Source organism: Notothenia coriiceps, unplaced genomic scaffold, assembly GCF_000735185.1.
Source record: "Notothenia coriiceps isolate Sejong01 unplaced genomic scaffold, NC01 NC01_scaffold00007353, whole genome shotgun sequence".
NCBI lineage: Eukaryota > Metazoa > Chordata > Actinopteri > Perciformes > Nototheniidae > Notothenia > Notothenia coriiceps.
In genome coordinates this window covers 107664-119928 of record NW_011340054.1, presented here as the reverse complement: position 1 = coordinate 119928, position 12265 = coordinate 107664, and the positions used below count along the sequence as shown (strand labels likewise).

General features: G+C 38.9%; 1 protein-coding gene across 1 annotated transcript in view; it reads left to right on the top strand.

Moving 5' to 3' along the window:
- The first annotated feature begins 3487 nt into the window (after nt 1-3487).
- Nucleotides 3488-12265, top strand: part of LOC104943992 (ubiquitin-conjugating enzyme E2 D2) — a 92690-nt gene continuing 83912 nt past the window's right edge. Inside the window, exons 1-3 of the mRNA XM_010769459.1 lie at nt 3488-3745; nt 5424-5487; nt 8204-8235. Of these exons, the coding sequence (XP_010767761.1) occupies nt 3722-3745; nt 5424-5487; nt 8204-8235 (120 nt within the window). The 5' untranslated portion in view covers nt 3488-3721. The remainder of the gene's footprint in view (nt 3746-5423; nt 5488-8203; nt 8236-12265) is intronic.

The following is a 12265-nucleotide window of genomic DNA, read 5'->3' as shown; positions in this document are numbered from 1 at the left end:
CAGGCTCCCGTTTGTCAGATGGAGGGAGTAAATACAGCGTCAAGCTTTGGGACAAACTCCCCTCTCTCCGGCAGAAACAGGAAATGCCGTAACTGTAACAACGGTTTCAAATCGGCATCTCTTTAAAATTACTGATTACTTACAAAGCCCTCAACAATCAGGCCCCCCCCTACCTCACAGACCTGCTGCACCACCACACCCCTTCCCGCTGCCTCCGCTCATCAGAAGCATAGACTGTATATATAAAGATCAGAAGCCAACCCCTTATCCATCCCCACCCGTGTCAAGCACCGGACCTGGCGGGACAGAGCCTTCTCCGTCGCTGCCCCCTCCCTCTGGAACTCACTCCCACAACCCATCAGAGACTGCACTGACCTCCCCACCTTCAAAAAACGTACAAAAACTCACCTCTTCAATCTGGCTTTTAATGTGTGATTGTTTTTGTATTGCTTGATTTTAATTTGACTTTAACTATATTTATTTGTTGTTCTTCTCTTTTCACTATCTTTGTAAAGGGACTTTGACCACCTGTAAAAGCGTTAACAAAATAAATCTATTATCATTATTATTATTATTATAAGTAGCCAGGCCTGCATTATCAGTGACAACAACTCACTGGTAGCCTAAGAAGACTGCTTAATACACTCAAATTAGTAAATGTATCACTTTTAAAGTATTTCTGCAGCAACATATCTCCATAGAGTTAATCAAATACAAGGCGATTGAGATAAATACTGATATGCATTAAGCCTGGCTTTAGTTGCTCAATTATTATCTTTAAAAAATATATAATTATATATATTGTTTTATTTCTGACTTAACATATAATATTGATCTTAAAACATAAATAAATGTGTTAATGTCTCATTATAAACAGGTATGTTTTGGGGCTGCAGTGTTAATATGAAAATTGCAGCATTTGCAGGCTTTGTTTACCTGTATAACAAGTTTATTTGACTGAATAAAGATTTCAATGTCTAATTAGTTTTTGATGTAATCTATCAGTGTATATGTTTTCCTGTATAGAAAATGTGTTGTGTCTATGAGTTTCAGAGAAATGTATTATTATAGTGCGTTTCTCTGTACACCAGAGGTAGACTATAGGGCAGAGAGGTGTTTGCACTTGTTCGCTTTTCCATAATACACAAACTGCACAAAATTAGGCTAGTAACTAACTGCATGGCTTCCGCCTCTGGGAGATATGTATATATATTGTCGGAATTCAAGGTTGACATCAAAGTTAACAGTTACTGTGACCAACCAACCTTACCACCTAGCCATACAGTACCTTTACCCAAAATAGTTTGGTGGCTCGAATTAAAGGTCCCATGTCATGGACATTTCTACTGATCATACTTCCATTGTTGAGGTCTACTAGAATAGATTTACATTGTGCAATTTTCCAAACTCACATAGGTTTCTCATACAGCATCTCTGTATAGTATGTGTATTCACTCTCTGTCCTAAACGGCTTGTTGGAGCTCCTGCCCCCCTCCCTGTGAGCCAAGTGTGCTCTGATTGGTCAGCTCGCCCACTCTGTTCTGATGAGTCCACCACCGTTACAGCGGAAGATCAGTGATTATGTGTTACAATGGCGTTTGCAACCAGACAATGACACCAGTAATGACAAACAGATGGAGGGGCAAACTGTGGCCGTTTCTCAATCGCGAGGAAACTGGCTTCCAAGCCAATATTTCAAGGATACTACGTCATCGAGTGCCGCCGAAGGACTGTTCCAATCTCCAGCATACTTGGAATTCCACCGAGGCCACGTCCTTGGTTTGGGGGTAATTTCGAGGCTGCACATGGGTAGACTTCGCGTCCTTCAAATCCCCACAATGCTTTGCGCACGGACCAATTTCAAAAACCCTTGCGGAGAATGGCTGAACCGACGCAGCAGAGCACACATTTAAATGTAAGTATGTAGTGGGTAGAACATGTGTTGGTAAATTACTTTGTTGCATTTGTTATTACCAAAAATGTGTTCCGTGAAAGTAAAGCAAGTTCATAATTAGATATACATCGTGAGGTATTTATTTTTGGTAGTTTATGTTGAAACCGTTAGAGAGAGTGGCACACTTGTTAGCCTGTTCCATTCTTCTTTGTTTTCCGAAGCCGTGGCTTGGAAGTATACTTGCTTCGTTTCTGAAGGAAGTGACTTGGAAGTATGCGACTACCAAGGCAGTATCCTCGCGATTGAGAAACGGCCTCTATTTTCCGAAATAAGGTCCCATGGACCGGAAGTAGATGGGCGGGACTTCGCCAACCTGAAAAGCATGACATGGGACCTTTAAATGAAAATTATAAAAAAAACAAAGTACTTGTTAAATTAACATAACACCCAATAATACACACTCTTAAAAGAGACAATGCATATATATTTAACATAGTCAGAAGCTACAATTGCTCTATAAATTATACGTACAATCAGTACTGTAGGTCTAGCTCACTTCCTCAAAACAGCCTTCAAAATGTGCCCACAACCTCGCTACAGGTCTCTAAAGTAGTATCACTCCGCGCCTAGCAAACCCCGAGTGTAGTTAATCTGTATGACACTAGGACCCCAAAACTGTATTGCTAAATATAGCATATGAATTGGAAAATATCTAAGATAAGCATATCTATGTCATGGTCTGTAAATGATATTGTAACAGTAGTAGTAAACCGTCCTAGGATACATCCCCTGGAGTTTACCTCATGCAAAATCCGTGCTGGGTAGACATTTTGGCTCTGTCCGGATCATTTGAACACAGCCTTGCCGTGACGTGCCTGGAGCCACGATGATGATGATGATGATGATGATGATTAAATGCTACGTCTCCAGCGTGCAATGCAATGCCACTGCGAGCCATATCGGCGGAAGGCTTTCAAGCGGTAGCGCAGTAAAATATGCCGTCCAACAATGAGAGATCCGGCTCGAAGACTGGCCTTCAGAATAAAAGAATGGTATTAATGTGCCATAAGGTAATTGTGTACCATATAAACATACAAACGTTTGGTCTCTGAGAAAGACATGAACATTTTTGTTTGTAGAGGTTAAATCATTTTTCAAGTTAACTCTTTAGATAGCTGATTCGTAATTTATTTAATGCAAAATATGATTTTGTCCAACGACTCAGAAATGAAAATGTGATGCTTTCCTCTGTTCTCTATCATAGCAAATTAGAAACACATATGTCTGGCTTTTGGACTTTTGGTCTGGCAAAATCAGCAATTTGAAGGGTAAAGAGGCATTTGCTGTTAATAAACATTTGCGAAGTTATTCACTTTAAATTCTACTGTTTAACTGATTTTGATACTTTGCTTCTTTTTTTTACTTGGGCAGTTTAATTTATAGTATGAAGATAAAGTACAGCCAACCTGGAACGTTTAATAGATGTTCGCATATGTTTGAGGGTTACCTACATGTTTGATTTAATGGCGACGGGGCTTTTATTTTGAAGAGTTGTTTTCGGAAGTCGAGTCGTTGTTGCTGCTGGCAGAGCACAGGCCGCAGTGATTTGGTAGCCGCTGCAGTAGGAGGAAGGACCGCGGTTCTACCCCTTCTATCTTTCAGTTTCGTCTCGAAATTTTTATCAGTGGTGCTTTCTGGTAGCGATCGGTAAATTGAGTGTACAGTAACAGTGTTCTATGATAGCTAAGTCGTAGTATTATCAACGGATAGTCATATCAATCGCCATTTTAATCGCACGTTTTCCCTGACAGAAGCGCTAGCACAACAATGGCTCTGAAAAGAATTCACAAGGTAAGGAAGTGAACGACGAGGCCCAGGATTTCGCAGTTTCGTTAGGGATTTAAATCCAGTCTGGCTAAAGTGATGCTCTCCTGTTGGGTTTATAAAAACAGGGTGAATCAGAAATATTGACAAAAAAAGTCAAGCTTGGTTTGAACTGCCAGCTAACGGTGTGCGAATAGCGAGTGACGACAGTGAGCAATGCACCGCCTGTCTGTTCACCAGCTACAGATGGGCCAACTGAACCGTTAGACTTAGCCACAAGTGACCGTTATGCTAGCTGCTCTATGTTATGTCACATATATTCACAATTGGTGTCTTAACACTGGATATGATAGGATGTTTTAGCTAGCTATGCCGGTTATCAGTTAACGCGTATGATGTTAGCGGCGTGTTAGCTCTCTCTGGCTAACCTTATCTGTCCCGGTTGTTAGCTAACCCGGACAAGCTAAAGGGTTCCTCTGACCAAGCTAGCCTACAGTAACGCTACATATTTACAGTCAAATATACGTAGTTTCTACTCTTACGTGTTTTATGCCATCAATTATCCCCTTATCAGTTTCCCTATACGGTAGTCAAGGTGGCTAACATTATGTATTACAGTTATTTAAGCTTGCTTACCCCGCTCCTTGATTTGACAGATAAGTTATCCGGCTAGCGGTACCGCTAACGTTAGCTTAATGTAAAAGGGCTCTGGCACTTGTTAAATGAACCGACTTGCCTTTACTTTTTATATTTTCTGGTTAACAATTTTATTTCTGACGTGTGTAAGTTAGTACAATTGTAGATAACAGCCCGTATTTAAGGATGAATGTAAATTAAGCTAACGTTCAGCTATCGCACATAATCCGTGTTTTTTTTACAATAACATTATATTGTCTCCGTATTACACAGACAGTAAGTAGGTCAAGCAGTTGTGGGGAAAGGTCGTGTTATGCTCATATTTGAAACCGTAATAGTTTGTTTTCGGTAAGTTATCAGCATTCAGGGACATGCTAATGTTAGCCGTGTGTCACTGGTACAAACAGGCCCCACGCGTTGTCCGCCTTTGATGCCATGTTGCTGACAGTAGGCGAGCAACATATCCGTCATTTTAGCGGTTGTCTGATTTAGTTAGCTGACTGTTGTCTTGTGTTTTACTGTTATTAAGTCGCCCTTTAACGTTAGACATTGACACAATGTGCCTGATCAGCCAGTAATGTTTCTCTCGCTTGACATCATGTGCTGTTCGTCGAACCCGAGCACCAAGCTAACATTACGTTACACTGCGCTACATAAAACGAGCTTACACTCGCTTTAACACAGTCCTGACTGTAGTTAACCCTCTGTCATTATATCGTGATCTGTCACATATACAACCTGCTGTACCTGCGGAAATGCTATTACATAACAGCATTCACTATAGTAATGAAATGGTGTTTTTGTGTCAGTTGCGATTTTTTTAGTTACCGTTTCACAGAGACTTAGTAGCAAATAGCACCGGCAGTTAGATCTGTTTGCCAACAGGGATTTAGTCATCTGTACAGAGGGATCATATGTGGCCTGTGGCATTAGAAGAAACCCATCAGATTATCTCTTCCTAGAATATCTTTTAAAATATCCAGTTCTGCTATGTAGGTAATTGTTAGTGGAAATATTTCACCATACTGTACAAGAGCCGATCAACTGACTTGTCATTTGTTTGTCTCAGGAGTTGAACGACTTGGCACGGGACCCCCCAGCCCAGTGTTCTGCAGGACCAGTAGGAGATGACAGTAAGTTTATCAACTAAAACCAACATTGTTCTGGTAAAAATGTGTAACTGGGGCTCAAAATGTAGCCATACTCAACACAAATTCCTGGTTTATTATTCCCTTGTATTGGATAGATCATTTATTAAACAAATCATCCCACATAAATACATATTTATGGTCAAAAATACCCACAAATGTTTTGAATAAGAGATGCCTTACATTCTAATTATGTTGATTAAATCTTCCACTTCTTAAATTGCTATAAATCAACCCGAGATGTGCTCCCTCAGATCAAATTTTATGATTAATGTTTAGTTTGGATCATTCTGAACACATCCTGTTAATATTTCCATTACCACAGACTGCAATTCAGATGCATAGAATATATTCAAGCCTAAGTTATGTAACTTGGAAAGGAAAATGCAAACCTCAACAGTGAAGGTGCTGGCTTTATATGTGTGGAGTCCAGGACATTTAAATAGATTAAGGAAGTACCTTTGTTTTTTGAGCCAGCCGATCCAGGAAATACCTGGGTCTGCCTCTTGTAAAAATACTGCTGCATCATAAAAGCACAATACTAACACCTCTATTGCTACATGGCCATTTCACTTTTGCTTTCAATGCCAATGTTAGGGGAATTCTTGTCGGGCCACTATCTTATTTTGATATAGCCTTAGAGTCCTATACAAATTGACCCCAAATAAAACCCAGAAGACTCTCATCAACTTAAATGTTAAGCGCATAGGATTACATACATTTCATAAACATGGTTATCTACTTAAAAAAATATATATATATATTTTGAATATTTTCAGTAAAAACAACCAATTTATGTGAGGTTGCTGTCAAAATATACATTAGTTTATTTAAAAAAAGAAACCTCCGTTTTATTTATAACATGTAATATTGTTATATTTCCTATTTACACCACTTTCATACTATCCCAACAGGGGTATAATTTACAAAATAAATGTTAGCTTTTAAATGTGTCATTGTATCTTTGTAATTCCTCTTAAAATATTAGCACTAAATATAAACAAATCTGCTTGAAAAGGTTATGTCAGAAAGTCAATTCAGACACTCAAAACCCTTTATCTTTATTCAAAGCTGTGTTTCTATTTTTTATTTGGGGGTATATTTGTCCATATTGTTATGAAAAATAGATGCAGTAGATTTTACGTAGATGAGTTAATTACATTGAAAGGTGAATTTATCTTTAAACATCTCCCAAACTCATCGCATCATATAATTACTGTCTATGGGGAAAACAAAATATGGGTGTCAGTCCCTTAAAAATATCATCAGCTGCAATATTCAGAGCTGTCTAACTGGCTTTTATAATTGTATGTTTTGATCATTAAAGTAGATGTGTCCTTTTTTATTCCAATCTTTGTTTTTTAGTGTTGTTCTGCTCTGGTGATAAATAACAAACAGCCGATATTTACACTGACGGGTGCATTCGTGTTTTTTTACCCAAACATGAACCCTTGTTCCCCAAAGGTGAATTGCTGCACGTATTAGCCAAGGTAACACAGATGTGTTAAAGTTAATTATTTGCTTTTCAAAAGCAACAGGGAATTTCTATTTTTACTTTGCTGATGTTAACCTTAGGTATAGTTCTCGTCCTTCCTAATTACATCTAGAAGTTTGGTTTATTCTTGAATAAACAGTCATGTGGACCATACAGTTTTGCCAATTGAAAGCTGTTATTCAGATTTTCTTTCAGATTTTGGAAGTTCAACTTAATTTGACCCAATTTACTTATCCTGTTTCACTAATACAGTAGCAAGTTTCAATGAATCTGTCAACAAATTGGACATCTTTATAGCCTTCAAATGTGAGAATATATATTTAATTAAACTAACAATAACTACCCAAAGAAAGAACATTTTAAATCATGATTTTTATTGTTAAAACGTTTCACATCTATCTTCTCCTTTTGTGTATTTGAGTAACGTCATGTAACTTGTTTTCAATATCATTACCAACGAGGGTTTTACAATGCGAGTGCTATCAGTAATTAACATTCTTGCTTAAAATAAGTTTGATAACACTTGACGGCGTATTTGAACAGCTTTTTATTTTTGTCAAAGAAACTGTGTATCCTTGGATTTCACCAGCATTAATAAGAGGAATAGTTTGTGTCGTGGCTATACAAAAAAATCAAACAAACACATTCAAAGAAGAAATCAGCTTTTAATTACAATATGTACCCTCAAGACATTTGTGATGTGTATTTTAATATTGTCAATCTCAGGTTATTTATGCATCTTCAGCATGTATGCAACACCTTTTGTCAGTAAACAGGAGAACATAAAATCAGTTACTTCCTGCCTCACAACGTCAAGAAAAACCACTCCATCATAAAGGTCGAAAGGTTTTCTTGTAACATATTTGTTGTGGTCTAATTTAACTTTTCCCCTCGCACCTCAACAGGATGCTTGAAATAGAAAGGTTTAAATACGAGTAATCTTTCGGTTGTACAATTTCTGTCCAAGCATTCCTTTAGATATTTCTGAATGTAAGTTTCAGGCTTCTGCCATTTATACTCATTTTCAATTGAAATGTATATCACTTCTAAGTACACCCGATCTGATTTGCACTTTATGTAAGCTCCTGTTACTCGAATGTCCAAATAAACATGCACACTTCATGTGGCATTATTTATTCTAACACTTCTCAGCCGTGCAATGTGTTCTTCGTGTTACATAACCCATTTCTCTGCTCTATGTTTCAGTGTTTCACTGGCAAGCCACGATAATGGGACCTGTAAGTATTCACTTATCGTATATTACTGAAGTCACACCCTTAATACGGATGCAAACTTGTCGCCTTTCGGTGAAATTCGCCGTTTTGAATCCAAAATAGGTAGTTTGTGTGATTCATGTAGAGCTGCAATACAAATATTTTTGGGGTATGGGGGGGTCTGGGACCCGGAGTAATCTGCGGCCGTGAGCTGTTATGTGCCATCATGACACGCATGGTGTTCTTTTTTTATATATTATAAATATAGTGCGAGCTGTGTGCTCGAGTCTTCCTGCCTGTCGGCTCTGCTCATGGATGTATAATAAGGCTCTGCTGCTCCGAGATGATGGTCTAGCTTCAGCAGCTACATTACCTACGGGTGCGTTCGTTAATAATAACTGTGCGTCCGGAGTCACTGTGGCACAGACTGGACCGCTGGTGAACAGCTGTTAGAACGGGCCGTTCAGGTGTTCAGAGCAGAGCTCCCTGTCGGAGCGGCAGAGCGTGATGTGAACTGAAAAGTTTTTCTGTCGCAATATTATCGTTGAGCTAGCTAACTAGCATACATTGTCACTATATGCTAACGTTAGCTTAGCCTTCGTTTTCTAATAGTTTTTTTCATAGGCTATAAGCAGAGGTTGTATAAGTATATTGTACTAGAGAAAAAGTAGAAGTACTCAGATCTTGTACTTGAGTAAAAGTAGAAGCACTCAGATCTTGTACTTGAGTAAAAGTAGAAGCACACAGATCTTGTACTAGAGCAAAAGTAGAAGCACTCAAATCTTGTACTTGAGTAAAAGTAGAAGTACTCAGGTCTTGTTCTTTAGTAAAAGTAGAAGTACTCAGGTCTTGTTCTTTATTAAAAGTACTCAGGTCTTGTACTTGAGTAAAAGTAGAAGTACCAGAATGTAGGAACATTCCTGCAATCAAAATGTTCCTCAAATAAAAGTACAAAAGTATTATCATCAAAATATAATTAAAGTAGAAGTACTCAGATCTTGTAGTAAAAGTAGAAGTACTCAGATCTTGTACTTGAGTAAAAGTAATAGTCCAGAGTGTTAGAATACTCTGTTTACAGTTAAAGTTCCGCATTCAAAAATGTTCTTCAGGAAAGTAGAAAAGTATTATCACAAATATATAGTGAAAGTAGCGGACAGTAAAAGTAGTCAATTGTGCAGATTGGTCCATTCAGATAATAGATATGATATTGGTTTATAATGATTGATCCATGGAAAAGTGTTCTCAAAGGCTGTAAAGGTGAGCTAGTTGAATGACTTTGCTATACTGGCAGGGGTACTGTGGATTTACTCCAGGTGGGAACTAAGTCTGATTAACACTGATTAGATTTCACTAATTAATCACCAGATCTGTGAGTAACCTAAAAGGTATTAATACCATTTGTAGGGTGGAGTCAACGTACACCAGTGTACCTCTGAACTGTAGTGGAGTAGAAGAACAAAGTAGCAAAACATGAAATACTTAAATAAACGTACAAGTATCTCAATTGTGCCCCAAGTATGTAACTTGTTGAGTTTTATGAACTTAGTACTTTAACACCCATGTGGCTATAAAGATAGGAAAGGACTAAGCCTTGCACAAGCACGAAAATACATTTTCAAAAATGGGCTCACAGTGGCTGCCAAAATATAAACTGGCTGGCTCCACCAATTTAAATAAATGCTTTATATATTCTATTAGATGTGACTTGCTTGGCTTTCTGTTATTATTAATGCTTTTAAGTTGTTCTGACTGCTTTTAAAAATCTCTTTATCCTCATTTTAAAGGCCGATATTCCGGTGGGTGGGGGCTCTGATCCTGTGGGCGGAGCACCGTGTTGGTACGGTGAGGAGTTTGCATCCCTGCTTAATTAAATGCCATTTCTAGGCTGCTTTTTTTCGTTGACTGGCAATTACCCTCGTTCATATGGGTCACGAGAACAGTTTCACCTTACATTTTTAAACGGCAATCGAATAGGTTCAAAGAACGAATATATTGTGTCAAACAGACAGCGCACCTGGTTTTAATTTGTATACATTTGTTCTCAGTCACCTAATTAGATGGTTTTCTCCCTCCCCCCCCCCCCACATTGGAAGACAGTCCTTATCAGAGCGGGGGTTTTCTTTCTTGACCATTCAACTTTCCCACAGGACACCTTCAGAACCGCCAAGGTGGGCCAAGACCTAAGCAAAGAAAGGATTATAAAACACAATACCAGTAGCACAGAGGAAGCCTCCTGCTGCACAGCTTACATCATTCTGGTTTTCCTTCTTTCTCCCCCCCCCGTCTGCAATAAGTTGCATTTCCACAAGAAATCTACCACCCAAATATCAACAGCAACGGCAGCTTTGTCTTTACATTCTGCCGATCAGTGGTCTCCGGCCTCACCATCTCCAAATGGTAAACTCCCTTAACTCCTAACAGACACATATGGTTAAAGAGAATAGCGAGTAATAAACGAAATTGTTCCACAGGATAATACACTTACAACATTCTCACTCGGAGGTCCTTGTATCAGACGCGACGCTTCTCTCTGGAAATGTCAACTTTCTCCCGTCATCATTCAGTGCTTATCGCTGGGTGTCATGAACCACAGTTTTCTATTTTTACATCTGAAATTGCATGTGTTATCAACATTTCTGTAGGGCATCACAAGTACTCAGCCTACTTTGCACCCNTTCTGTATCAAAATCATGGCGTCCAAAAAAGTCATGTTAAATATGAATATACAGTATGAAGTGGAACACCCCATCTATTTACAAAACTCCTGTTTCTTAGCAGAATGTTAGCTTTTCTTATGTTGTGGATGGTTTGTTGAAAGGAAAGAAATGATTGGATATGTCATATAATGTGACGAACTTAGTGCCATAGTTGTTCATTCAAGTCAATAATCTTTTTAAATGTATCTCGTATTTTTATATTTTAACTAAATGATGCCTAATTTGATGTCTTTTAAACTGTTAATAGATTAAGAGCTCCTTCCTATAAGGGGTGCGGGCCCTTAGATTGAAGGGTCTTTATACACTTCGATATACACTTAAGTGTTGTATACTTGCTCCCAGACAGTATTCACCACTGATTAAGTCTTTTTGTTGTTTCTTTGTAGATGGGAGAATGTAACTGTCTAATTAATTTGTTTGAATCCAGTATTTCTGCACAGTTTCAGTAAAAGGCTACCGTAAGATTATAAGTATTATAATATGTGTCGAATTTAATTTTGGGAAACGCTGCGTAGGATTGTAACTTGTGTGATCCAAACATTGATTGAAAGCCAATTCCATTTTCCAAAATTCACAACATGTTTTTATCAAAGCAAATATTCTGACTTTAATTATTCTGGTGTATCAATTTATCCAACTTGATATGAGGAGGTTTTGATGACTTGCAATCTTTTGAAACGACAAGCTGACTCTTCTCCTTTGTCGATGTACCGAGCTTACTTAACTGAATGTTGCCTCACTGATTTGTTAATGTTTATCCTCACTCAGCAGAGCCAGTGACGCAAGCCTATAGGGTGGCAATGTCTCAGAGAGCGTGACGATTACAGCGTGTAATATATCTACATGCAGTGTTGATGAGTTCAGGGACTGTTGAGACATCTGCTTCTATCTCCTGTCACTCGAGACGATGTGCCTCTGTGGAAATATTCCCAGTCTTGACTTCCCCGCTGAGTCCTGCAAGCTGTCTGCAGCTCTGCTCACTTGTGTGTGTGTGTGTGTGTGTGTGTGTGTGTGTGTGTGTGTGTGTGTGTGTGTGTGTGTGTGTGTGTGTGTGTGTGTGTGTGTGTGTGTGTGTGTGTGTGTGTGTGTGTGTGTGTGTGTGTCTGGATTGGACGCCCGTCCCTCTTTGACGCAGACCTGTGTGAAACTTGCTTTCTCACGCACGTGTGTGTTTTCTCTCTCCCTCCAATGTCTGTCCTCCTACAGGACAGTGTCCCAATGGCCTCTCCTGCTTTCCTTCTCTCTCTCTTTGTAAGTATTCAGGTGCTCCGTCAGATTTCACCAGAACCGTGCCACGCTCCGCACACAAGTGACTCAACACACACACACACATGATA